The 25863-nt window shown below is 41.5% G+C and overlaps 3 protein-coding genes across 6 annotated transcripts; all 3 read left to right on the forward strand.

The window, feature by feature from the left end:
* The first annotated feature begins 1580 nt into the window (after window positions 1–1580).
* LOC112221275 (vesicular integral-membrane protein VIP36) lies at window positions 1581–11187 on the forward strand. 2 transcript variants are annotated; one of them, XM_024383448.2, is made up of 8 exons: window positions 1581–1841; window positions 7572–7690; window positions 7875–7992; window positions 8314–8393; window positions 8940–9101; window positions 9407–9521; window positions 9938–10057; window positions 10242–11187. In XM_024383448.2, the coding sequence occupies exons 1-8, from the start codon at window positions 1682–1684 to the stop codon at window positions 10400–10402; spliced, it is 1035 nt and encodes a 344-aa protein (XP_024239216.1). In that variant the 5' UTR covers window positions 1581–1681; the 3' UTR covers window positions 10403–11187. The 2 variants fall into 2 exon arrangements, with proteins under 2 accessions (XP_024239216.1, XP_024239215.1); XM_024383447.2 differs by lacking the exon at window positions 8314–8393 and adding an exon at window positions 8180–8262 and having other exon boundaries at window positions 1598–1841.
* Window positions 11188–11667: 480 nt separating this feature from the next.
* On the forward strand, window positions 11668–16866 carry LOC112221273 (transmembrane emp24 domain-containing protein 9). The gene is made up of 5 exons (XM_024383446.2): window positions 11668–11855; window positions 12432–12532; window positions 12768–12893; window positions 13166–13312; window positions 15225–16866. Exons 1-5 carry the CDS (start codon window positions 11708–11710, stop codon window positions 15372–15374), a joined length of 672 nt encoding a protein of 223 aa, XP_024239214.1. The 5' UTR covers window positions 11668–11707; the 3' UTR covers window positions 15375–16866.
* Window positions 16867–17681: 815 nt separating this feature from the next.
* b4galt7 (xylosylprotein beta 1,4-galactosyltransferase, polypeptide 7 (galactosyltransferase I)) lies at window positions 17682–24106 on the forward strand. Of its 3 annotated transcripts, none has more exons than XM_024383443.2 (7): window positions 17682–18129; window positions 18939–18980; window positions 19376–19708; window positions 19966–20191; window positions 22310–22393; window positions 22639–22743; window positions 22871–24106. In XM_024383443.2, exons 1-7 carry the CDS (start codon window positions 18077–18079, stop codon window positions 23024–23026), a joined length of 999 nt encoding a protein of 332 aa, XP_024239211.1. In that variant the 5' UTR covers window positions 17682–18076; the 3' UTR covers window positions 23027–24106. The 3 variants fall into 3 exon arrangements, with proteins under 3 accessions (XP_024239211.1, XP_024239213.1, XP_042159365.1); XM_042303431.1 differs by lacking the exon at window positions 17682–18129 and adding an exon at window positions 18164–18552 and having other exon boundaries at window positions 18735–18980; XM_024383445.2 differs by lacking the exon at window positions 18939–18980 and having other exon boundaries at window positions 17685–18129.
* The last annotated feature ends 1757 nt before the right edge of the window (window positions 24107–25863 follow it).

Below are 25863 nucleotides of genomic sequence, written 5' to 3' on the forward strand. Positions count from 1 at the left end.
GTGTGGCATATCATGAAGCTGATTAAAACAGCATGATCATTATATAGGTGAACCTTGTGCTGGGGGACAATAAAAGGACACTAAAATGTGCAATTGGGATGCTGACGGCAGGAATGGCTGGGCCTGGCTCCTCCGTGACTGGGCCTATGCCCTCTCAGGCCCACCCATGGCGGTGCCCCTGCCGTCATGTGAAATCCATAGATTAGAGCCTCATGAATTTATTTCAATTGACTGATGTCCTTTATATGAACTGTAACTCTATACAATTGTTGCATGCTGCATTTATGTTAACCTTTGGCAGCGTTATCAGAAAGCACAGAATTTATTGTCATTGCTACGCAGACGATACATAACTTTATGTTGCCGTGTCACCAGAGGACTTATTAGACCGTATTAGTTATTTAAATACTTGGCTGGTTGACAACTTCCTCCAGCTAAATCCAGACAAGACTGAGGTACTTATTGTTGGAGCCAAAGCATAGAGAGATAATCTAGCCACACAATCGAATTCACAGGCAATAAAGATAAAACCAGGTTTTTAAAAAACTAGGTGTTATTTTAAATTTTGAACTAAATTTCAAATCACACATTAGGAATGTGACCAAAATGGCTTTTTACCACCTGAGTAATTTTGTCAAGGTGGGGCCTTTTCTCTCTTATGCATGGATGAGTCTCTCTGTATCAGCCTAGTGGTTAGAGCGTTGGGCCGTCATTGAAAATAAGAATTTGTTCTTAACTGACTTGCCTAGTTTAATATATGTTAAATCATAAAAAAATACAAGCAGGCTTGACTACTGTAATGCTCTGTCTGGTCTACCCAAGAAAGCCATTGGTCAACTTCAAACCCTACAGAATGCTGCAGCACAGGTACTGTCCAAGACCAGATGGAGAGGACACATTACATCGGTTGAGGTCTCTGCCTGTGAGTTTTAGAATTCATTTTAAGATTAAAGGCAGCCTTTAGTTATTACGCCCCCAGCCTCTGGAAGAGCAGCACTGCTGCTTGTAAGTAAATATTTCACGGTAAGGTCTACACTTGTTGTATTCGGCGAATGTGACAAATAAAGTTTGATTTGATCTGTGGACAAATTGAAAAGAGAGCTTAAAACATTTTTAGCTTTGCTTTTCCTTAGGGTGCTTTTTAATTGTTCCGTTTGTGTAATTTCGTTTTTGTTATACTTAATTTGGTTGTGAAGTCAATATTTCAGCTTTATTGTCATAGTTTTTATTTGCGACCTTGTGGGCCGACACGGTAGGAAGTTACGAACTCTTCAAATAAACAAACTGATGTAGTGGCACCATCTAGTGGAGAAAAAGAAACGTCAGTCGTGCCATTTGCAAAGTTGTGAACATTTGCATACTTCGAACGTTCCAACTACAACCAAGCCCCTGATTGGTCGTTTTTGTTGTCTTTAACTATGTGGTCGTCCATGATTGGCTGTAGTAATTTTTACCAACTATGAAAACATTATTTACAACTACAAGTTCAAAGCGATAATTTAAAAAAACGCTGTTTGAACTTAAGGTAACAATGAAAATATTACTTTCATATAGACGGTTATTTCAACAACAACAAAAATAGGACACGGTTAAAGTTCCTGAACTGAAAAGTAACATAGGAACTATTTTAGTGGGAGTTGCTGTGTCCTACCCGGATCAGGAAGATGGTTATCCAGGACCCATGGTGTCTTTCCCAGGCAGCAAAATGAGAGGTGTTGGTACATTTATCAGCAGACCACTGCCTTTCCTATTACTTCACTTTACTTTATTGAAATGCGATATAACAGACGGCAATGTAGAGCACTTAAAGCGGGAGCATTCGCTCATGAAACCGTACCAGGGTAAGTACGCTAACGGCATGTGATAATGATAGCTAACTTCTATATTGTCAATAACGTTAGCTGCAAGGAGCCAGTTATACTAATTAACTAGATAGTTTGCTAACTAGCCAAATAGTGTGCAACTGCAGCCCGCAATTCGGGGCGTTCCTGCATCCCATTGGTTCCGTCATAACATGCTGACCAGACCGCTCGCGCAAGTTGATTTTGACGCAATCAGGACACGCAGGTTGAAATATCAAAACGAACTTTGAACCAAACTAAATTAATTTAGGGACAGGTCGAAAAGCATTAAACATATGTCAATTTAGCTAACTAGCTTGCTGTAGCTAACTAGTTTTCACCACCCTAACCCCACTCTACAGATGAAACTCACCACCCTATACAGTGGAAACTGACCACCCTAACCCCACTCTATACAGAGGAAACTCACCACCCTATACAGGGGAAACTCACCACCCTAACCCCACTCTATACAGAGGAAACTCACCACCCTATACAGTGGAAACTGACCACCCTAACACCACTCTATACAGGGGAAACTCACCACCCTAACCCCACTCTATACAGAGGAAACTCACCACCCTATGCAGGGGAAACTCACCACCCTAACCCCACTCTATACAGAGGAAACTCACCACCCTATGCAGGGAAACTCACCACCCTAACCCCACTCTATACAGAGGAAACTCACCACCCTATGCAGAGGAAACTCACCACCCTATGCAGGGGAAACTCACCACCCTAACCCCACTCTATACAGAGGAAACTCACCACCCTATGCAGGGGAAACTCACCAACCTGACTCCACTCTATGCAGGGGAAACTCACCACCCTAACACCAAATCAAATCAAATTTTATTTGTCACATACACATGGTTAGCAGATGTTAATGCGAGTGTAGCGAAATGCTTGTGCTTCTAGTTCCGACAATGCAGTAATAACCAACAAGTAATCTAACTAACAATTCCAAAACTACTGTCTTATACACAGTGTAAGGGGATAAAGAATATGTACATAAGGATATATGAATGAGTGATGGTACAGAGCAGCATAGGCAAGATACAGTAGCTGATATCGAGTACAGTATATACATATGAGATGAGTATGTAAACAAAGTGGCATAGTTAGTGGCTAGTGATACATGTATTACATAAGGATGCAGTCGATGATATAGAGTACAGTATATACGTATGCATATGAGATGAATAATGTAGGGTATGTAAACATTATATAAGGTAGCATTGTTTAAAGTGGCTAGTGATATATTTACATCATTTCCCATCAATTCCCATTATTAAAGTGGCTGGAGTTGAGTCAGTGTCAGTGTCAGTGTGTTGGCAGCAGCCACTCAATGTTAGTGGTGGCTGTTTAACAGTCTGATGGCCTTGAGATAGAAGCTGTTTTTCAGTCTCTCGGTCCCAGCTTTGATGCACCTGTACTGACCTCGCCTTCTGGATGATAGCGGGGTGAACAGGCAGTGGCTCGGGTGGTTGATGTCCTTGATGATCTTTATGGCCTTCCTGTAACATCGGGTGGTGTAGGTGTCCTGGAGGGCAGGTAGTTTGCCCCCGGTGATGCGTTGTGCAGACCTCACTACCCTCTGGAGAGCCTTACGGTTGTGGGCGGAGCAGTTGCCGTACCAGGCGGTGATACAGCCCGCCAGGATGCTCTCGATTGTGCATCTGTAGAAGTTTGGGAGTGCTTTTGGTGACAAGCTGAATTTCTTCAGCCTCCTGAGGTTGAAGAGGCGCTGCTGCGCCTTCTTCACGATGCTGTCTGTGTGAGTGGACCAATTCAGTTTGTCTGTGATGTGTATGCCGAGGAACTTAAAACTTGTTACCCTCTCCACTACTGTTCCATCGATGTGGATAGGGGGGTGTTCCCTCTGCTGTTTCCTGAAGTCCACAATCATCTCCTTAGTTTTGTTGACGTTGAGTGTGAGGTTGTTTTCCTGACACCACACTCCGAGGGCCCTCACCTCCTCCCTGTAGGCCGTCTCGTCGTTGTTGGTAATCAAGCCTACCACTGTTGTGTCGTCCGCAAACTTGATGATTGAGTTGGAGGCGTGCGTGGCCACGCAGTCGTGGGTGAACAGGGAGTACAGGAGAGGGCTCAGAACGCACCCTTGTGGGGCCCCAGTGTTGAGGATCAGCGGGGAGGAGATGTTGTTGCCTACCCTCACCACCTGGGGCGGCCCGTCAGGAAGTCCAGTACCCAGTTGCACAGGGCGGGGTCGAGACCCAGGGTCTCGAGCTTGATGACGAGCTTGGAGGGTACTATGGTGTTGAATGCCGAGCTGTAGTCGATGAACAGCATTCTCACATAGGTATTCCTCTTGTCCAGATGGGTTAGGGCAGTGTGCAGTGTGGTTGAGATTGCATCGTCTGTGGACCTATTTGGGCGGTAAGCAAATTGGAGTGGGTCTAGGGTGTCAGGTAGGGTGGAGGTGATATGGTCCTTGACTAGTCTCTCAAAGCACTTCATGATGACGGATGTGAGTGCTACGGGCGGTAGTCGTTTAGCTCAGTTACCTTAGCTTTCTTGGGAACAGGAACAATGGTGGCCCTCTTGAAGCATGTGGGAACAGCAGACTGGTATAGGGATTGATTGAATATGTCCGTAAACACACCGGCCAGCTGGTCTGCGCATGCTCTGAGGGCGCGGCTGGGGATGCCGTCTGGGCCTGCAGCCTTGCGAGGGTTAACACGTTTAAATGTCTTACTCACCTCGGCTGCAGTGAAGGAGAGACCGCATGTTTTCATTGCAGGCCGTGTCAGTGGCACTGTATTGTCCTCAAAGCGGGCAAAAAAGTTATTTAGTCTGCCTGGGAGCAAGACATCCTGGTCCGTGACTGGGCTGGATTTCTTCCTGTAGTCCGTGATTGACTGTAGACCCTGCCACATGCCTCTTGTGTCTGAGCTGTTGAATTGAGATTCTACTTTGTCTCTGTACTGACGCGTAGCTTGTTTAATAGCCTTGCGGAGGGAATAGCTGCACTGTTTGTATTCAGTCATGTCACCAGACACCTTGCCCTGATTAAAAGCAGTGGTTCGCGCTTTCAGTTTCACACGAATGCTGCCATCAATCCACTGTTTCTGGTTAGGGAATGTTTTAATCGTTGCTATGGGAACGACATCTTCAACGCACGTTCTAATGAACTCGCACACCGAATCAGCGTATTCGTCAATGTTGTTGTCTGACGCAATACGAAACATCTCCCAGTCCACGTGATGGAAGCAGTCTTGGAGTGTGGAGTCAGCTTGATCAGACCAGCGTTGAACAGACCTCAGCGTGGGAGCTTCTTGTTTTAGTTTCTGTCTGTAGGCAGGGATCAACAAAATGGAGTCGTGGTCAGCTTTTCCGAAAGGGGGGCGGGGCAGGGCCTTATATGCGTCGCGGAAGTTAGAGTAACAATGATCCAAGGTCTTTCCACCCCTGGTTGCGCAATCAATATGCTGATAAAATTTAGGGAGTCTTGTTTTCAGATTAGCCTTGTTAAAATCCCCAGCTACAATGAATGTAGCCTCCGGATAAATCGTTTCCAGTTTGCAGAGAGTTAAATAAAGTTCGTTCAGAGCCATCGATGTGTCTGCTTGGGGGGATATATACGGCTGTGATTATAATCGAAGAGAATTCTCTTGGTAGATAATGCGGTCTACATTTGATTGTGAGGAATTCTAAATCAGGTGAACAGAAGGATTTGAGTTCCTGTATGTTTCTTTCATCACACCATGTCACGTTAGTCATAAGGCATACGCCCCCGCCCGTCTTCTTACCAGAAAGATGTTTGTCTCTGTCACCACTCTATACAGGGGAGACTCACCACTCTATACAGGGGAGACTCACCACTCTATACAGGGGAGACTCACCACTCTATACAGGGGGTTATTATTATTCAAATTAAATGAATGTTATAAAAGTGTATAGTATAAATGACAGTGATTTGTATTTGAACTTACTGCCTTCTCCTTATCTCTTTCAGCAGCATCTTTGTCTTTGGCTTTGTTTGCCTGTGCCCTGGTGGCATTCATACAACGTTGTGCCCACGTCTTGAAACGGTTACTCTCCCTACTCAGTTTTTTCCCCCCTGCCAAAGCCTTTGCATCTATTGCAGGTCAAAAATATGATATTTTACTATTAGGATGGGATAGAATATATTACCTTTAGGACGGGATAGAATATATTACCTTTAGGACGGGATAGAATATATTACCTTTAGGACGGGATAGAATATATTACCTTTAGGACGGGATAGAATATATTACCTTTAGGACGGGATAGAATATATTACCTTTAGGACGGGATAGAATATATTACCTTTAGGACGGGATAGAATATATTACCTTTAGGACGGGATAGAATATATTACCTTTAGGACGGGATAGAATATATTACCTTTAGGACGGGATAGAATATATTACCTTTAGGACTGGATAGAATATATTACCTTTAGGACGGGATAGAATATATTACCTTTAGGACGGGATAGCATATATTACCTTTAGGACGGGATAGCATATAATACCTTTAGGACGGGATAGCATATATTACCTTTAGGACGGGATAGAATATATTACCTTTAGGACGGGATAGCATATATTACCTTTAGGACGGGATAGCATATAATACCTTTAGGACGGGATAGCATATATTACCTTTAGGACGGGATAGCATATATTACCTTTAGGACGGGATGTCATTATTACTATTAGGATGAGATCATATATTACTATTAGGATATTATATATTACTATTAGGATGAGATATCATATTACTATTAGGATATTATATATTACTATTAAGATGATATTATATATTACTATTAAGATGAGATCATATATTACTATTAGGATACTATATATTACTATTAGGATGAGATCATATATTACTATTAGGATATTATATATTACTATTAGGATGAGATCATATATTACTATTAGGATGAGATCATATATTACTATTAGGATATTATATATTACTATTAGGATATCATATGGGGCGGCAGGTAGCCTAGTGGTTCGAGCGTTGGTAACCGGAAGGTTGCAAGATGGAATCCCCGAGCTGACAAGGTACAAATCTGTCGTTCTGCCCCTGAACAAGGCAGTTAACCCACCGTTCCTAGTCCGTCATTGAAAATAAGAATTTGTCCTTAACTGACTTGCCTAGTTTAATAAAGATAAAATAAAATAAATGATAAGGTCCTTGGACCTTGAGGAGTAACGGTAGGCTCCTCCTTAGCAGTACATCTTGGGCCCTGCTTGGGGTAGCCAACTCCACTCAACTCTGTTTTGTCTGCGTGGCTAATTCATAACTCTTAATTACATTGCATTACATTGAGCCATTGACCATTACATTGAGCCAAATGACCATTCCACTTGTGAGGGGAATGGTCTTTTGCCAAACTGCGCATAGTAATTTTGTATTTGAAAGATTCTTTCTTGTTTATATGAAAGTTAAGTTTCAAAGGTTTCCAAAACTATATTGCTAGTGAGGATTAATAATGTTTCTAAATGTTAAAACAGAGTGTTGGGATTGTAGTTCACATGGAGCCAGCTGTCCTCCATACCATCAACTGAGAACCCAAGAATGGGACCGGCTGTGGGCCCCCTTGGGTTCTTGAGAGCTGGGCAAGGGGTGGCAATGTGTAATTGATGAACAACGGAATTCTTCACATTCTTCTCCCATGTGTCCCTAAAATCCTGCTTGACTCTTCACCAAAATGTTGTACAGGTGTTGGAAGCAGCCCATCCAGTCAGTGGGACTTCTGGGGGAGCACGCTAGTCACCAGCTCGTATGTGCGCCTGACACCCGATGAGAGAAGTAAACAGGGATCCATATGGAACACAGTGGTGAGTAAGGAACTAGCTTCTATGAAATGTATTCTGTTAGGCATTACAGACAGATACACAAACAATAGTCCACTCCCAAATCCATTATAGCTTGATTGGAGAATATCTACATTTTAAACTGAATAGATAGGTCCAATTCATGGTTGAATTGATGATCCAATGTCATTGTGTTTTCTCTGTGAAGCCTGTTCATCTGAAAGACTGGGAGATGCACGTGCAGTACAAGATCCACGGGTCGGGGAAGAAAAATCTCCATGGAGACGGCATCGCCATCTGGTACACGAAGGAGAGACTTCATCCAGGTAATACTTCATCTTGCCAAAATAGAATCTTTGTCATCAATCACTTCCTCATTCCAGTACAAAGCTTTGGCAATCAAATCAGTAGACTAGTCTATGTGATGTGGTAGCACTGGGTTGCATTTGCCGTAATCACTTTAAGTCTCAGTCATGTGCTCATCATATCTCGAACTCTTTGCCTTCCATTCAGGCCCAGTCTTTGGAAACCAAGATCATTTTGTTGGCCTGGCTTTATTTGTGGATACCTTCTGCAATGATCTCCATGGGATGGATGTAAGTGCAGCGATCTGGCTGGTTGACTTGACGTGATTCTTCCCTTTGCAGGGTCTGTGTTTGGCAGCAATGCTAAGTTCCACGGTCTCGCCCTTTTTATAGACACGTACCATAACGATGAGGCGGCTGACGTGAGTTGATGCAGCTACATTTATCATTATTCTCCTGCGTTTCATGTCAATGTGATGGAAGGATTTTAATGTGATGTATTTTCTTTTGAGTTTCTTTCCGAAAATGACCTTTTTGTAGCATCTCCTTTAATATGTTGCATTCTGCTTATTAAACATTTTGAAATGCATGTACAAATATTTTTGCATCCGGCCGCGACTGGGAGGTCCGTGGGGCAACGCACAATTGGCCTAGCGTCGTCCGGGTTAGGGAGGGCTTGGTCGGTAGGGATGTCCTTGTCTCATCGCGCACCAGCGACTCCTGTGGCGGTGTTTCCTCAGAGACATTGGTGCACAAGATAGTAGCTACTAAAAACAATTGGATACCATGAAATTGGAGAGGAAAAAGGGGTAAAATTAAAAAACGAATAATTATATATATATTTTTGCATCACAGCGTAAGCTGTATTGATTGGTAACTGAGTCAGGACTAGGATCAAATAATTGATTCAAAATGTCTTATCTTTATTGAATATTGTTTTCTGTTACATCCCTTGTGTTTTACACTAGCGTTCCTTTCCCTACATCTCTGCCATGGTGAATAATGGTTCTCTGCCCTATGACCATGGGAATGATGGACGTACCTCTGAACTGGGAGGCTGCTCTTCTGAGATCAGGAACAAAGACCATGACACCTACCTCGCCATTCGCTACTCCAAGGGCAGACTCACGGTGGGAATCCCTTTTTAAGTGATATAAATTACTATAGTCTAGACATCTTGGACTGGTATCCTAAACACAGATGAGGCTTAACCCAGTCCTGTATGAAACGGCATGCTTTAATAGAGATGCTTCTTGGAGCATGCTTTTTGGTCCAGGACTACGCTTCATCTTTGTCTGGGAACCTGGCCTCTTGTGTTGTATATACATTTAATATTTTTTCTTCTTCTTTTATAAGTATAAGTTATGTAATTGACATGATACAATTCTATTCAAATAATGGCAATTGCTGAATTGTGCCATTCTGATCTCTACAGGTGATGATTGACATTGATGATAAGAATGAATGGAAAGAGTGCATTGACATTGGGGGTGTCCGCCTCCCCACGGGGTACTACTTTGGGGCTTCTGCTGCTACAGGAGATCTCTCTGGTAGGTTGGATATCAGGTTGTGGAGACTGATTATTGCTACAGTGGATCTCTGGTAGGTTGGATCAGGTTGTGGAGACTGATTATTGCTACCGTGGATCTCTGGTAGGTTGGATCAGGTTGTGGAGACTGATTATTGCTACAGTGGATCTCTGGTAGGTTGGGTCAGAGTGGATTAAATAGAGACTGATTCTTTCAAGATGTAGATCACATTTCTTTTTAGGTCTCGAACACAAATTTAAAAACTGCATGCTGAGAAAGATAATGCCTGACCTTGATTAAATTCTTATTAAAAAAAAACCTTGCTGTGCAGAGGAGTACACACAGATTGAACCAATTACTTGTTTGTCATTTCACAGTCTGGCGTTGTACATTTGAAGTCTATGGTGATTCATGCTAACACAACTCTCATGTTGCAGATAACCATGACATCATCTCTATGAAGATGTATCAACTGATGGTGGAACACGCACCTGATGAGGACAGTCTGGACTGGACCAAGATTGAGCCAAGCGTCAGCCTGCTGAAGTCCCCCAAAGGTAGGTTGATTTTATTCGATAAAGAAAACCCATTTCTGTTCTAACCAAATAGACAAAGATGGTATTCCATTTGACCACCGTTAAGTATTTGTCATCTTACTATAAATCATCTACGGTAGGTGAGTAGACTTGTTAGATTAAGAGTTAACCATGATCATTCTTCTTTAATTTTTCTCTTTCAAAGACAACATTGATGATCCTACTGGTAACTTCCGAAGCACACCTCTTACTGGCTGGAAGGTCTTCCTGCTTCTGCTGTGTGCTCTACTGGGAATTGTAGTTTGTGGTGTTGTAGGGGCTGTAGTCTTTCAGAAGCGCCAGGAAAGAAACAGGAGGTTTTACTGAGAGGAAAAACATATTTTTGTATGCGAGAGGTATTTGTAAAATGAACTGTTGTGAAAAATACAGATTCAGAAACACATCCAAAGTGAATTTTCTAAAGATTGTACAAATGTTTATATCTGCTGAAGCACCGCGATGATTACAGTCACTTATGGTATCGTCCAATGTTTGTGAAATAACCATGACTAATGGTTACTACCACGTATATGACGTGACCTTTTGATGGAGGCAGTTTGTTTTTATTCACACCCTTTCCCCTGTTATTTTTGTTTTCACGGTACAGGGGATACTTGTGAATTTGGATCAACCTGTAAAAAACACTGATTTGTTAAATAACTTTCAAATGAGATTTACTTTCACAACATTTTCTGTATGAGTTGATTTATTTTCACCTCGTCTTTTTATACCATTGGATTCTGAGTGATTGGACTGATTTTAAATATGTTTAGGATTTCATTTTGTTTTTTACATTGCTCTCTAACTGCTCTTGACTTTGAATTCAATATGGATGTTGGTAAGGATTTTGGGTACATTTACATTCGGTAAGGCCTACCTTGGGGGCTTTACAAATCTCTCCATGTGAGATTGCATCACATTTGACATTAGATCCATGGGAAGTGGTGTTTTTAACGATTCTGCATAAAGTGTCTCTTTCCTTTTGAGGTGGCTGCTTAAACACGGATTATTTGAGTAGTAAATGTCCCTTTACCGTGATTGAATGATTCAAACTGAACAAGGCCGTGTTGCGTTATCCTGTAAGACTCAATAAAACTGGTCTCCCCAAATTATTAAACTCCAGTGTCTTCTAATGTGTAGTCCTAAAGCTTTCATATCATTTTGTGTGACAGACGGTACACGTTAGCCCTGCACTTTTTCTAGTGAAGCTCTACTACTGATTAAACTATTTGATGTCTAAATTGAAGACGTAACCTATCGCTTATCATCGTCCAATCAACACTCGAGTTAGACTTGTGGTTATGGTAGTTCTAAGTAATGTTCTTCCGGTTTCATGATTATGCATACATTATTATTATTTTTAAATCCGACACTAACAATGCGAATGAAAATAATTAAGCCATCTAATTAACTGACTATCAGTTAATTATTTTCATTCGCATTGTTAGTGTCGGATTTAAAAATAATAATAATATATGCATAATCATGAAACCGGAAGAACATTACTTAGAACTACCATAACCACAAGTCTAACTCGAGTGTTGATTGGACGATGATAAGCGATAGGTTACGTGGCATTGGTGTCCGCGCAGACTCAGATCACAACATCCTTCGTCTATCATCGCCTGGAAGATGGTGGCAGTCAAAATGCAGTCTTGTGTGTTGTTAGTTTTGCTTTTGAACGTTTATTACACCTTTGTCTCCTCGCTGTACTTTCACATCGGGGAGACTGAGAAGAAATGCTTCATAGAGGAAATTCCGGATGAAACCATGATCATCGGTCAGTAACGTTATCTTGGGATTGCTATGCTATTTAGCCTCGGGAAGTCAGCTAACGTTAACCAGCAATCTAGTTAGTTAGCTAGAAAGCTAGCCAGCCAACATTAAATGTGTCTGTAAACTTACTTTTCAGTTGACTTGTTGACAGACTTGGCTAGCTAGCTTCTCAAATTCATGAGCAGGTTAGCTAACTAAGTTAACCAGCTAGCTAACGTTAGCTATACAAATCAAATACAGTTTTATTAGTGGCGTACACATTTGCAGATGTTATCACAGGTGCGAAATGCTCATGTTTCTAGCTCCAACAGTGCAGTTATATCTAACAAAAACCTGACACATGTCATATTGATGTCCTCAACTAGCTACAACTATCATGATGTGGATACTTTTAATAAATATAAACCATATCTAGTGTAACTACATTTTACTGTCGTACCATCCATATTGTAGGTCCTGAAACGACACCCTGACCTATCAGTTTACCCTCTAGCTAGGCACTTGTAAGGATAAGACCGGTAGAAGCAGTCATTGGCTGGCATGTGTAAACAATTACATTTTTGTCTCTTTTTTTTTAAAGGAAATTATCGTACACAATTGTACGACAAACAGAAAGAAGAGTACCTTCCTGCCACACAGGGTCTGGGGATGTTTGTTGAGGTGAAAGACCCTGATGAGAAGGTAGGATGCTACACTGCAACCAGTATCATTCACATCATATGGTATTCTCTTGAGAGAAGCCTGTGAGAATAATTAAAAACCAACCTACATTAAATTGAATAGTAATTATACTGAAAAAGTGTTGCTTTCTGTGTGTTTCCTGTTTGGACTCTAGGTGATCCTGTCTCGTCAGTATGGATCAGAGGGAAGATTCACCTTCTTTCTTCTTTCTGTGTGTTTCCTGTTTGGACTCTAGGTGATCCTGTCTCGTCAGTATGGATCAGAGGGAAGATTCACCTTCTCCTCTCACACCCCAGGAGAACATCAGATCTGCCTTCACTCCAACTCCTCCAAGTTTGCCCTCTTCGCTGGAGGAATGCTTGTAAGTACATTAGTGGGACAAATGTGGGGGGGAAAAGGCTATTGCACTCACAATGTGGGTCAATAAGAAAAGCTGATGGCAGGATACAATATGGGATGGGGGTGGTGTAAGTGTTTTGAAAGGGACAAATGTGGGGGGAAAAGGCTATTGCACTCACAATGTGGGTCAATAAGAAAAGCTGATGGCAGGATACAATATGGGATGGGGGTGGTGTAAGTGTTTTGAAAATACCCATGTTTATGTTCCTCTGAATTGCTGTGAACCACCCTCAGAGAGTTCACCTGGACATCCAAGTGGGAGAGCACACCAATAACTATGCAGAGATTGCAGCTAAAGACAAGCTGACAGAGCTGCAGCTGAGAGTGAGACAGCTGGTGGAGCAAGTGGACCAGATCCAGAAGGAGCAGAACTATCAGAGGGTGAGTACATTTTTAAATGTTTTTTTTTTTAAATTGAAGCTTTATTTAACTAGGCAAGTCAGTTAAGAACAAATTCTTCTTTACCACGGCGGCCTACTCCGGCCTAACCCAAATCAAATCAAATTAAATTTTATTTGTCACTGACACATGGTTAGCAGATGTTAATGCGAGTGTAGCGAAATGCTTGTGCTTCTAGTTCCGACAATGCAGTAATAACCAACGAGTAATCTAACCTAACAATTCCACAACTACTACCTTATACACACAAATGTAAAGGGATAAAGAATATGTACATAAAGATATATGAATGAGTGATGGTACAGAACGGCACAGGCAAGATGCAGTAGATGGTATGGAGTACAGTATATACATATGAGATGAGTAATGTAGGGTATGTAAACATTATAATAAGTGGCATTGTTTAAAGTGGCTAGTGATACATTTTTTACATCAATTCCCATTATTAAAGTGGCTGGAGTTGAGTCATTATGTTGGCAGCAGCCACTCAATGTTAGTGGTGGCTGTTTAACAGTCTGATGGCCTTGAGATAGAAGCTGTTTTTCAGTCTCTCGGTCCCTGCTTTGATGCACATGTACTGACCTCGCCTTTTGGATGATAGCGGGGTGAACAGGCAGTGGCTCGGGGTGGCAATGGTTGAGATGTTGTTGTCCTTGATGATCTTTATGGCCTTCCTGTGACATCAGGTGGTTTAGGTGTCCTGGAGGGCAGGTGGTTTGCCCCCGGTGATGCGTTGTGCAGACCTCACTACCCTCTGGAGAGCCTTATGGTTGTGGGCTGAGCAGTTGCCGTACCAGGCGGTGATACAGCCCAACAGGATGCTCTCGATTGAGCATCTGTAGAAGTTTGTGAGTGCTTTTGGTGACAAGCTGAATTTCTTCAGCCTCCTGAGGTTGAAGAGGCGCTGTTGCTCCTTCTTCACGATGCTGTCTGTGTGGGTGGACCAATTCAGTTTGTCCGTGTGTACGCCGAGGAACATAAAACTTACTACCCTCTCCACTACTGTCCCGTCGATGTGGATAGAGGGCTGCTCCATCTGCTGTTTCCTGAAGTCCACCCACGACCATCTCCTTTGTTTTGTTGATGTTGAGTGTGAGGTTATTTTCCAGACACCACACTCCGAGGGCCCTCACCTCCTCCCTGTAGGCTGTCTCGTCGCTGTTGGTAATCAAGCCTACCACTGTAGTGTCGTCCGCAAACTTGATGATTGAGTTGGAGGCGTGCATGGCCACGCAGTCGTGGGTGAACAGGGAGTACAGGAGAGGGCTCAGAATGCACCCTTGTGGGGCCCCCAGTAGTCGTTTAGCTCAGTTACCTTAGCTTTCTTGGGAACAGGAACAATGGTGGCCCTCATGAAGCATGTGGGAACAGCAGACTGTGATAAGGGTTGATTAAATATGTCCGTAATATGACGCTGGGCCAATTGTGCCCCGCTCTATGGGACTTTCGATGACGGCTGGTTGTGATACAGCCCGGGATCTAACCAGGGTCTGTAGTGAAGCCTCTAGCACTGCTTAGACCGCTGTGTCACTTGGGAGCCCAATTCTAACTCAAGTCTACATCAGCTCTTGAGTAAAGCCCTTGACACATTGGTAGTGTTTGCTTGCCATGAGTTCTTGGCACCTCTGAAAAGAGAGCTGGCTGTAATTTACAAACTGATTCTACATGTAGAAAAATACTAAAATAATGTCAGATGTCTACCGACAGGTGGTCCGTAAAACACAATGAGCAAAACGAACCATTTGGTGCAATGTTTTCTCCTTAAAATACCAGTCTTTTCAAGGCAGTTTGATTTAAGACATTTGCTGAATTCCATATTTACCTCTAGTTCAGATATCGATTGCCTTGGCTTGTGTGCTACTATTTGTATTTATAATTGCTCTGTCTTTTCCAGTACCGCGAGGAGCGCTTCAGGCAGACCAGTGAGAGCACAAACCAGAGGGTTCTGTGGTGGTCCATCGTTCAGACATTGATCCTGGTGGCCATTGGCTTCTGGCAGATGAGACATCTCAAGAGTTTCTTCGAAGCCAAGAAATTAGTGTAGACCTGCACTCTCATTTTGTTGTTTACCTGAGTCTGGGTTGGGGATCAAATCAGTAAACTCAGGAAGTGAACTTTAACTCTATTCAATTGAAAATTCTCCCATTGTTTTCTATGAGGCATTTTTCATTCATCAATTCAGGTTTTAAATTCACTTCCTGAATTGATAAGTGAAATGAACCCAACCCTGGTCTGAATGCAGTACTCAAACATCAGTCAGAATGTGTGTTTGCTCCCAGAAGTATATGTGCAGACTGGTGAAGTTACCATCCTATCAGTGAAAACCACCCAATTACTTTGCATTTTGATAGGGCTCTGCTTTTGGATTTTTAAGACCCTTTTATGACCTTGATATTCCCCATCCCTGTTTCTATAAGGTATCAGTCTGCAATTAGTTTTATTTATGATCCTCTACATAATGTTTTACTTTAGGCTGGGGAAAAAAATGTTTTTTTTACTATTGATGATATCAAACATTGTTCTTCGGAAAGTTAAAACCACTTGTATTTTTTTTTCAACACATGCTTCCCCCCATAATATATTTCTGTTTGTGACTGCCAGTCATATTATAGGCTGCATCTTTTCTCTCAAAATAACAGGTGTGTTTTCAAACTAATTAGATGATGTTCTCACTCTACATGCATTGTAATGGGTTTTTTGTTACTAGCTGAGAGAGAGCACCTATTTTTAGTTTAGAGCTGTACAACAGAAATGGTGACTTGATTTATGAAATGTATTTTTGGTCATGTGTGCATACTGGTCTTTGTATCTGGATGTTTTTTTATTTAGATTCAAATTAATTTACGTTTCAACCCCTGATGTATTTAGTGTCAGTCATGGTCTGTGTGTTTAGAAACAGAAAGACATCCAGCATATTTTTTTTTTTTTATGGAGATCTTGAAAATGTGGAACCTTCTCCTGTCTTGTTAGCCAGTATCTGTATTCACAAAGCACCTTGGAGTAGGCTTGCTGATCTAGTATCTGTTACCCCTTGCTATTCATTTTGATTTAGAAGTCTAAGCTGATCCTAGCTCAGCACTTCTATTCTGAGACGCTTACTGAATACGGGCTCGGTCTGTGTTTTATTTAATGGTCCATTTATAAAGCTGGAAAGTGAAACAAGAAACATGACATTTTAGTTAAAGGGTGGTGATAGTGTCTGTTAATATGGTAGTTCTATGGAAGAAAAAAAAGTAATGTGAAATACTAGCTATGCATTTGCTTAAGTGAGCAGTTCACACAGTTTCTCCCTAACTTGCTGAATACACTGCCAAAGATGTTCACTTATCACAATCCATTGACTTGATGATGGTCAAGTAAATATTGATTTAAAGAGATTTGCTTGTTTTTTTTCCCCCCATCTATACTGCATATCTAAGTGAACCAGGAGAGATGGTGTTTTTGGCTTCTGTTTTGTCCATTTCCTTTCTACAAATTCTCAAGTAGAGTTTTGAAGACACTGATTTAATTCAATAAAGAACTGCTGTCCAGTTAAACAGTTTGCTCCAGTTCTCATCATATACAAGGAGTTGATTTGTGGGTAAATATCAATTGTACACTTAAAGTATTTAGCCAGAAAGCAGTCTTTGCTTCTTGTCTATCATAAAACAATAAGAACTATACTGGATCATTTTTGCAAAAAATAAATGCTTTGTTCAGTTAATCTTTTTTTGTTTATCCATGATTATCCTAAAATTATTCCTAATTGTGTTAGTTCATTGGTGCTTTTTGTTGTTGCCTTTTGTTATGGTTAGATGTCAGAGGTTGAGTATGATATTAATTTAATTGATTTTAATGGTTTATTTTGGGTGGGGATATTTCAGATTCTGTCAATTTGAAAACTTGTCTAAATTGCACTCAAATATAAAGTTTTGTGACCTTTGGCTAGCTAGCTTGAATTACTATTTCCCTAGACACTTTGCCAAATAAAAATAGATCAGACGAAGGTCCATCCATAGGGAATGCGTTCTGTAGTTCCCCAAATGCATGGGAATGTTTAGTCTTGATCATGTGTTTCTCCCGGAGCAATGTCTTAGGCGAACTTTAGAAAAACAGGTTGTGATATTTTCTTGAGTAGAAGCTCTTTAGTCAACTAACGAATGATGTCAATGTAACTTTCGTATGGTAGTGTGTGAAACACACCGTTAATTATCGAAACAAATTATATTTGTATAGTTTGTTGCTAGACTTCTTTTGTTTCCCGAAATCCACGGGTCTCACTGTGCAGTAGGTCATGGAGGGTAGGAACAACATTTCCCTTGCTCCTCTATGTTGCCACGTGTCCACCCGGGTGCGTCTTCATTACGCCGATTCTGTTGCAAAACGTTTCTTAAACGGGACTGGACCTACCCGAATGTGTCCAATATAAACACCCGTTTTTTTAGCTGTAAAACTGTTTACAACAGTTTGGACTAATTATTACACCCCTGCTAGACAGCTCACTAGTCATTAGCCAGCGTCAAGCTAAAGCTTTGCCAATGTAACAAGAAAATGGACACGGGATGTCAGTAACCAAAGGCATATTGTGACATTTCGAGGAAAAATATGACAAGAATATCAGTTGGACATCGAAATCCGACTGCAAAGGAGAGAGCCAGGAAGAATGGAGAAGTTCGCTTGTAGAATCACGACAACAACATCCTCTTGTTTCACGAGTAGCTAACTTCTGTGCAACCTTGAAAGCTGTTGTCATTTGCAACTTTGAAAATGATGTATTCATCAAGAAGAAAACCAGTCCTCTATTTCAAAGAAGACAGAAGGTAAAACATAACGGTATCTCTAATGTTAACAATGAGAGATTATCCAATCCTAGACTGATTAGGCTAGACGAGGGAACAGATGTATGCATTTCAAGACATTAGCAAACTAGTCAAATGTGTCATTTTTTTAATCTACTAGTGAGGCCTATGTGAATCATAAAAAATACACTACTACTGTAGGTACACTAAAGCCTTAAATCTCTATTACATTGGGCCACTAGCCTATTTCTCAAAAACGTGTGAGAATTGCAGCCGGTGTAGATGGATTGCAGTCAGGTGTAGATGGATTGCAGTCAGGTGTAGATGGATTGCAGTCAGGTGTAGATGGATTGCAGTCAGGTGTAGATGGATTGCAGTCAGGAGTAGATGGATTGCAGTCAGGAGTAGATGGATTGCAGTCAGGAGTAGATGGATTGCAGTCAGGTGTAGATGGATTGCAGTCAGGAGTAGATGGATTGCAGTCAGGAGTAGATGGAGTCAGGAGTAGATGGATTGCAGTCATGGATTGCAGTCAGGTAGATGGATTGCAGTCATTGCAGAGTAGATGGATTGCAGTCAGATTGCAGTAGATGGATTGCAGTCAGGTGTAGATGGATTGCAGTCAGGAGTAGATGGATTGCAGTCAGGTGTAGATGGATTGCAGTCAGGTGTAGATGGATTGCAGTCAGGTGTAGATGGATTGCAGTCAGGTGTAGATGGATTGCAGTCAGGTGTAGATGGATTGCAGTCAGGAGTAGATGGATTGCAGTCAGGTGTTGAAGATGGTGCAAATATTTCACATCATTTCTTGGTATTGTTCAACCTCAAAGAAATGAAACACCAAAAGCACCTCGTCCAGAAGAGCGTAATCCGTGAGTAGTTGACTACAATAGAAGTGTGTTGCTCTCAGATTTGGTTGTGTGAAATAATCTCGGTGCATTGATTTTAGTTTGTTTTCTGGTAAAATTGCACGATAATATTTGAAATCAGCCATTCCTTATAATCTGGACGTAGCCAATGCATACAGTGTGTGTGGGTTTGGTTGTGCAAGCGTTTTAATGTACAATACTAATGCCTAACTTGAGTTATTGAAACATTTTAACTATTAGCTGTTTTCCAATGGCAATGTGATGTGTCTTTCAGCTACTAAACCGCTCACTTTTACATGCATGGCACTTGATCAATTTGTGGTTAAGGTGTGCATCATAGCATTGATTGACTATACTACATTTCTCAATATGAGACTTGCTATTACTTCTACTTTCAGATTCTGTTCTGAGAAATGCACAGTCTACAAACTATTTGGTCTGTGTGTGGTGCTGGTACTGGTCTCCCTCCTATGGCTCCAACTCAGCTGTACAGGAGACATGAGCCGGGTTGTAGTGGATGACGGACGCATCCCCCATCAGCCTTGTCCGCTGGAGAGACAGGCATCCGCTGCGGACGACCCTTCCTGGGGTCCTCACAAGCTGGCCCTCCTGATACCTTTCAGGGAGAGGTTTGAGGAGCTGCTGGTGTTTGTCCCCTTCATGCACACCTTCTTGAACAACAAGAAAATACTGCATAAGATCTTTGTAATCAACCAGATGGATCACTATCGGTAAGTGATGGAAGACGTTATGTTGCCCTGTTAGTTATTAGGCCTACAACAGAAGTGTTGTCTAATCTGAAGGCCACAACATATTCTATTCTGTTCTATCCTGTTCTATTCTATTTCAGTCCAATGGTTGTTGATGAATTCTGCTTGGCACAGGGGAACTATAGTCTGGATGTGTGCCTAGTTGATTTGCGCCTTACCAAAGAAATATTGACTCCTCCTGGAAGTAAATAATGAGTTCCACCCATATCTCACCGCAGGTTCAACAGAGCCTCTCTCATTAACGTTGGTTACACGGAGAGTGGTAACGACACTGATTACATCGCCATGCATGATGTGGACTTGTTACCTCTGAATGAAGCTCTGGACTATGGTTTCCCAGAGGAGGGCCCGTTCCACGTGGCCTCACCAGAGCTGCACCCCCTGTATCACTACAAGGCATACGTGGGAGGAATCCTGCTGCTCACCAAACAGCATTATCACATGGTAGGTTAGCCAATTGTTAAGTTAATCATTCGTTATCCATAATAATAGACAGCACTTCAAATCTCCAATATGTTCTTTTTTTTTCATGTACATATTAAAATAAAATTATTTGTCACATGCACTGAATACAACTGGTGTAGACATTAGAGGTCGACCGATTAATCGGATTGGCCGATTAATTTGGGCCGATTTCAAGGTTTCATAACAACAGGAAATTGGTATTTTTGGACACCGATTTTATTATCATTTTTTTTTACAACTTTATTTAACGAGGCAAGTCAGTTAATTTAAGAACACATTCTTATTTTCCATGACGGCCTAGGAACGGTGGGTTAACTGCCTTGTTCAGGGGTAGAACGACAGATTTTTACCTTGTTAGCTCAGGGATTCAATCTTGCAACCTTACGGTTAACTAGTCCAACGCTCTAACCACCTGCCTCACGAGGAGCCTGCCTGTTACGCGAATGCAGTAAGAAGCTAAGGTAAGTTGCTAGTTAGCATTAAACTTCTTATAAAAAACAATCAATCAATCATAATCACTAGTTAACTACACATGGTTGATGATATTACTAGTTTATCTAGCGTGTCCTGCGTTGCATTTAATCGGTGCGTATTCACGAAAAAGGACTGTACCTAACGTGTACCTAACCATAAACACCAATGCCTTTCTTAAAATCAATACACAGAAGTATATATTTTTAAACCTGCATATTTAGCTAAAATAAAGGTTAGCAGGTAATATTAACCAGGTGAAATTGTGTCACTTCTCTTGCGTTCATTGCACGCAGAGTCAGGGTATATGCAACAGTTTGGGCCGCCTGGCTCATTGCAAACTGTGAACTAATTTGCCAGAATTTTACGTAATTATGACATAACATTAAAGGTTGTGCAATGTAACAGCAATATTTAGACTTAGGGATGCCATCCATTAGATAGAATACGGAACGGTTCCGTATTTCATTGAAAGAATAAAAGTTTTGTTTTCGCGATAGTTTCTGGATTCAACCATATTAATGACCTAAGGCTCGTATTTCTGTGTGTTATTATAATTATGTGTATGATTTGATAGAGCAGTCTGACTGAGTGATGGTAGGCAGCAGCAGGCTCGTAAGCATTCATTCAAACAGCACTTTTGTGCATTTTGCCAGCAGCTCTGTTTATGACTTCAAGCCTATCAACTCCCGAGATTAGGCTGGTCTAACCGATGTGAAATGGCTAGCTAGTTAGCGGGGTGCGCGCTAATAGAGTTTCAAACGGTGACGTAACTCGCTCTGAGACTTGGGAGTAGTTGTTCCCCTTGCTCTGCATGGGTAACGCTGCTTCGAGGGTGGCTGTTGTCGATGTGTTCCTGGTTCGAGCCCAGGTAGCGGCAAGTAGAGGGATGGAAGCTATACTGTTACACTGGCAATACTAAAGTGCCTATAAGAACATCCAATAGTCAAAGGTTAATGAAATACAAATCGTATAGAGACAAATAGTCCTATAATTCCTATAATAACTACAACCTAACTTCTTACCTGGGAATATTGAAGACTCATGTTAAAAGGAACCACCAGCTTTCATATGTTTTCATGTTCTGAGCAAGGAACTTAAACGTTAGCTTTTTTACATGGCACATATTGCACTTTTACGTTCTTCTCCAACACTTTGTTTTTTCATTATTTAAACCAAATTGAACATGTTTCATTATTTATTTGAGGCTAAATTGATTTGTATTTATGTATTATATTAAGTTAAAATAAGTGTTCATTCAGTATTGTTGTAATTGTCATTATTACAAATACATTTTAAAAATCGGCCGATTAATCGGTAGCAGCTTTTTTGGCCCTGCAATAATCGGTATCGGCGTTGAAAAATCATAATCGGTCGACCTCTAGTAGACATTATCGTGAAATGCTTACTTAAGAGCCCTTACCAATGATGCAGAGTTTAAAAATAGTAACACAAGATAAATAAAATAAACAAATGTAGCTTTATACAGGGAATACCAGTACCAGATCAATGTGCAGAGATATGTACATGAAGGCAGGGCGAAGTGACTCGGCATCAGGATAGATCATAATAATTGTATGATTGTGGTGTGTTGTTTTAGCTGTGTCGTGTTCTGTGTTCCTAAAGTGCAACGGCATGTCCAACCGGTTCTGGGGATGGGGGAGAGAAGACGATGAATTCTACAGGAGACTAAGAACTGCTGGATTACAGGTAAACCAGGACGGTCCTTTACGTGTCACAAAGAGACAGAGATCGCTAAGAATTTGGGTTAATCCCTGAAAATACTCCAAAAATAATGATAAAGCCAATGAATGATTAGCGCCAGTATCTGACACCTCTCCCTACGTAGTAGAACAACTCAAGAGTACGTTTGCATGTAGATCAGCAAAACCGCTACCGCCACGTCTCTAAATACTATGAATAATATAATCAATCTGTCATTTTCTGTTTGCCAGCTCTTCAGGCCCAGTGGGATAAAAACAGGGTATAAAACCTTTCGCCACATCCATGACCCTGCCTGGAGGAAGAGAGACCAGAAGAGAGTGGCTGCACAGAAACAGGTAGAGATGCATTCACCTCCTACCGTGTTGTATTGCATTCTCAGATAGACAGATACTGGATTTATCTCTTTGGTTGTATTTCTAATCACAGTACTGACATTGTTTTTCTCTCCTCGTTTTTTGGAAGGAACAATTCAAGGTTGACCCTGAGGGCGGGTTGACTAACTTGCAGTACAAGCTGGAGTCGAGACAGGAGCTGACTATTAGTGGAGCCCCTGTCACTGTCCTCAACACCAAACTGGAGTGTGACACAGACAAGACTCCCTGGTGTCTGTTGAACTAAGATGGCCCCCATGATAGACCTATGCTGCCTCTCATCTGGGTTATGTTCATTATCTACCAAACGGAATAAAACAGGGAGGGACTACCTGAGCTTCTCCAATGAGAAACACTTGTTTTTGTGTGCCCTTATGAATATGACCCCGGTGCTACAGAGGGGTGCTGTTAACCCCTGCATGCTGTGCTACTTCGGGACAGTTTCTGGTCCTGAGGACATGGCTAAAACAAACAACCGCACCAGGAGACATGGGTACCATATTCTGTCCGGTCCAGAGAAGAGCCTTTGACCTTTGAACCCAGCAACGCCTTCCCTCATCGGAGAGATGGAATGTATTTATAAACTAGCTAAATGATATTGTCCTTTAGAACTGTGGTGTAGTCGTCTGACTTGCTTTCAGAACTGTGAGTGACTGGATCTCAAGCAGGCCTAACTTCAGGGTCTTTTAAACTACAGACACTTTGCCAATATTGACGACACACGAAAGGTGTACTGAAATCGTAAGCAAAGGCCTTTGTGTCTGTTTATCCAGGTGACCGACCAGGACCAACCCTGCTTAGCTTCAGAGGCCAACCAGCAGTGGGATGTTGGGTGGTCTGGCTCCTGGGTGTGGTACTAGTGGACCATTGCCTCTCCTTCAGTTGAAGTCTGCTATACTGTCTGGATTAATGTCTTATCATCAGAGTTAGTTTGCTATGAAAGGGTTTTCTTTCTGACATTGTAATGCACCGGGATTGGCATGCCACCTCCATGGTACATAGCGCTGTATTCTCATCCGGTATCCATTGTGACCCATCATGTACTCAACTAGTAGTGAGTTGAGTATCAGAGTGCCCTTTTAGATTTGTTGTTGATGGTAAAATCAGCTTTTAAGGTTTACAGTTGTGCTTTAGAAAGTTTTTAGAGAACGACTAGATATTATGAAAGTATGTTTAGGTAATGTCAAGCATATGTTACAACAGTTTGGCCATATACCATACTGCTGTAATGTCAAGCGTACAGTTGAAGTCAGAAGTTTACATACACCTTAGCCAAATACATCTAAACTCGGTTTTTCACAATTCCTGACATTCAATCCCAGTAAAAAATGCCCTGTCTTAGGTCAGTTAGGATCACCACTTTATTTTAAGAATGTGAAACGTCAGAATAACAGTAGAGAGAATGATTTATTTCAGCTTTTATTTCTTTCATCACATTCCCAGTGGGTCAGAAGTTTACATACACTCAATTAGTATTTGGCAGCATTGCCTTTAAATTGTTGGGTCAAACGTTTCGGGTAGCCTTCCACAAGCTTTCCACAATAAGTTGGGGGAATTTTGGCCCATTCGTCCTGACAGAGCTGGTGTAACGGAGTCAGGCTTGTAGGCCTCCTTGCTCGCACACGCTCTTTCAGTTCTGCCCACAAATGTTCTATGGGATTGAGTTCAGGGCTTTGTGATGGCCACTCCAATACCTTGACTTTGTTGTCCTTAAGCCTTTTTGCCACAACTTTGGAAGTATGCTTGGGGTCATTGTCCATTTACGACCAAGCTTTAACTTCCTGACTGATGTCTTGAGCTGTTGCTTCAATATATCCACATAATTTCCCTGCCTCATGATGCCATCTATTTTGTGAAGTGCACCAGTCTCTCCTGCAGCAAAGCACCCCCACAACATGATGCTGCCACCCCCGTGCTTCACAGTTGGGATGGTGTTCTTTGGCTTGCAAGCCTCCCCCTTTTTCCTACAAACATAACAATGGTTATTATGGCCAAACAGTTCTAATTTTGTTTCATCAGACCAGAGGACATTTCTCCAAAAAGTACGATCTTTGTCCCCATGTGCAGTTGCAAACCGTAGTCTGGCTTTTATATGGAGGTTTTGGATCAGTGGCTTCTTCATTGCTGAGCGGCCTTTCAGGTTATGTCGATATAGGACTCGTTTTTACTGTGGATATAGATACTTTTGTACCTGTTTCCTCCAGCATCTTCACAAGGTCCTTTGCTGTTGTTCTGGAATTGATTTGCACTTTTCGCACCAAAGTACGTTCATCTCTAGGAGACGGAACGCGTCTCCTTCCTGAGAGGTATGACGGCTGCGTGGTCCCATGGTGTTTATACTTGCGTACTATTGTTTGTACAGATGAACGTGGTACCTTCAGGTGTTTTGAAATTGCTCCCAAGGAAGAACGAGACTTGTGGAGGTCTACAATGTTTTTTTCTGAGGTCTTTGCTGATTTCTTTTGATTTTTCCCATGATGTCAAGCCAAGAGGCACTGAGTTTGAAGGTAGGCCTTGAAATACATCCACAGGTACACCTCCAATTCACTCAAATGATGTAAATTAGCCTATCAGAAGCTTCTAAAGCCATGACATAATTTTCTTGAATTTTCCAAGCTGTTTAAAGGCACAGTCAACTTAGTGTATGTAAACTTCTGACCCACTGAAATTGTGATACAGTGAATTATAAGTGAAATAATATGTCTGTAAACAATTTTTGGAAAAATGACTTGTCATGCACAATTTATTTTACCTTTTACAAGGTAGATGTCCTAACCGACTTGCCAAAACCATAGTTTGTTTAACAAGCAATCTGTGGAGTGGTTGAAAAACTAGTCTTAAGTACTCCAACCTAAGTGTATGTAAACTTCTGACTTCAACTGTATCGTACTGCTGTAATGTCATGCGTATGTTACAACAGTTTGGCCATATATCATACTGCTGCAATGTCTTTTTGAATGATTCGACAAGTCAATGGTACCCGAAAAATGTATTTGTACAATATTCAGTATTTATATAAAGTTATGACTCAAAACCCTGGGAAAAACTTGCACGTTGTCTTATTCTCATTATAAATGTCTTCAT

Source organism: Oncorhynchus tshawytscha, linkage group LG21, assembly GCF_018296145.1.
Source record: "Oncorhynchus tshawytscha isolate Ot180627B linkage group LG21, Otsh_v2.0, whole genome shotgun sequence".
Taxonomy (NCBI): Eukaryota; Metazoa; Chordata; class Actinopteri; order Salmoniformes; family Salmonidae; genus Oncorhynchus; species Oncorhynchus tshawytscha.

What these genes read in the sequence shown, in the direction of transcription:
- LOC112221273 (XM_024383446.2), top strand. Translation starts at nt 11,708, where the DNA reads ATGGTGGCAGTCAAAATGCAGTCTTGTGTGTTGTTAGTTTTGCTTTTG. An exon ending in GGATGAAACCATGATCATCG is followed by an intron (nt 11,856 to 12,431) that starts GTCAGTAACGTT and finishes TTTTTTTTAAAG; the next exon opens with GAAATTATCGTACACAATTG. An exon ending in TGAAAGACCCTGATGAGAAG is followed by an intron (nt 12,533 to 12,767) that starts GTAGGATGCTAC and finishes TTTGGACTCTAG; the next exon opens with GTGATCCTGTCTCGTCAGTA.
- LOC112221275 (XM_024383447.2), top strand. Translation starts at nt 1,682, where the DNA reads ATGGTGTCTTTCCCAGGCAGCAAAATGAGAGGTGTTGGTACATTTATC. An exon ending in ACTCCAAGGGCAGACTCACG is followed by an intron (nt 9,102 to 9,406) that starts GTGGGAATCCCT and finishes TGATCTCTACAG; the next exon opens with GTGATGATTGACATTGATGA. An exon ending in TGCTACAGGAGATCTCTCTG is followed by an intron (nt 9,522 to 9,937) that starts GTAGGTTGGATA and finishes CTCATGTTGCAG; the next exon opens with ATAACCATGACATCATCTCT.
- b4galt7 (XM_024383443.2), top strand. Translation starts at nt 18,077, where the DNA reads ATGATGTATTCATCAAGAAGAAAACCAGTCCTCTATTTCAAAGAAGAC. An exon ending in AACCAGATGGATCACTATCG is followed by an intron (nt 19,709 to 19,965) that starts GTAAGTGATGGA and finishes ATCTCACCGCAG; the next exon opens with GTTCAACAGAGCCTCTCTCA. An exon ending in TAAGAACTGCTGGATTACAG is followed by an intron (nt 22,394 to 22,638) that starts GTAAACCAGGAC and finishes TCTGTTTGCCAG; the next exon opens with CTCTTCAGGCCCAGTGGGAT.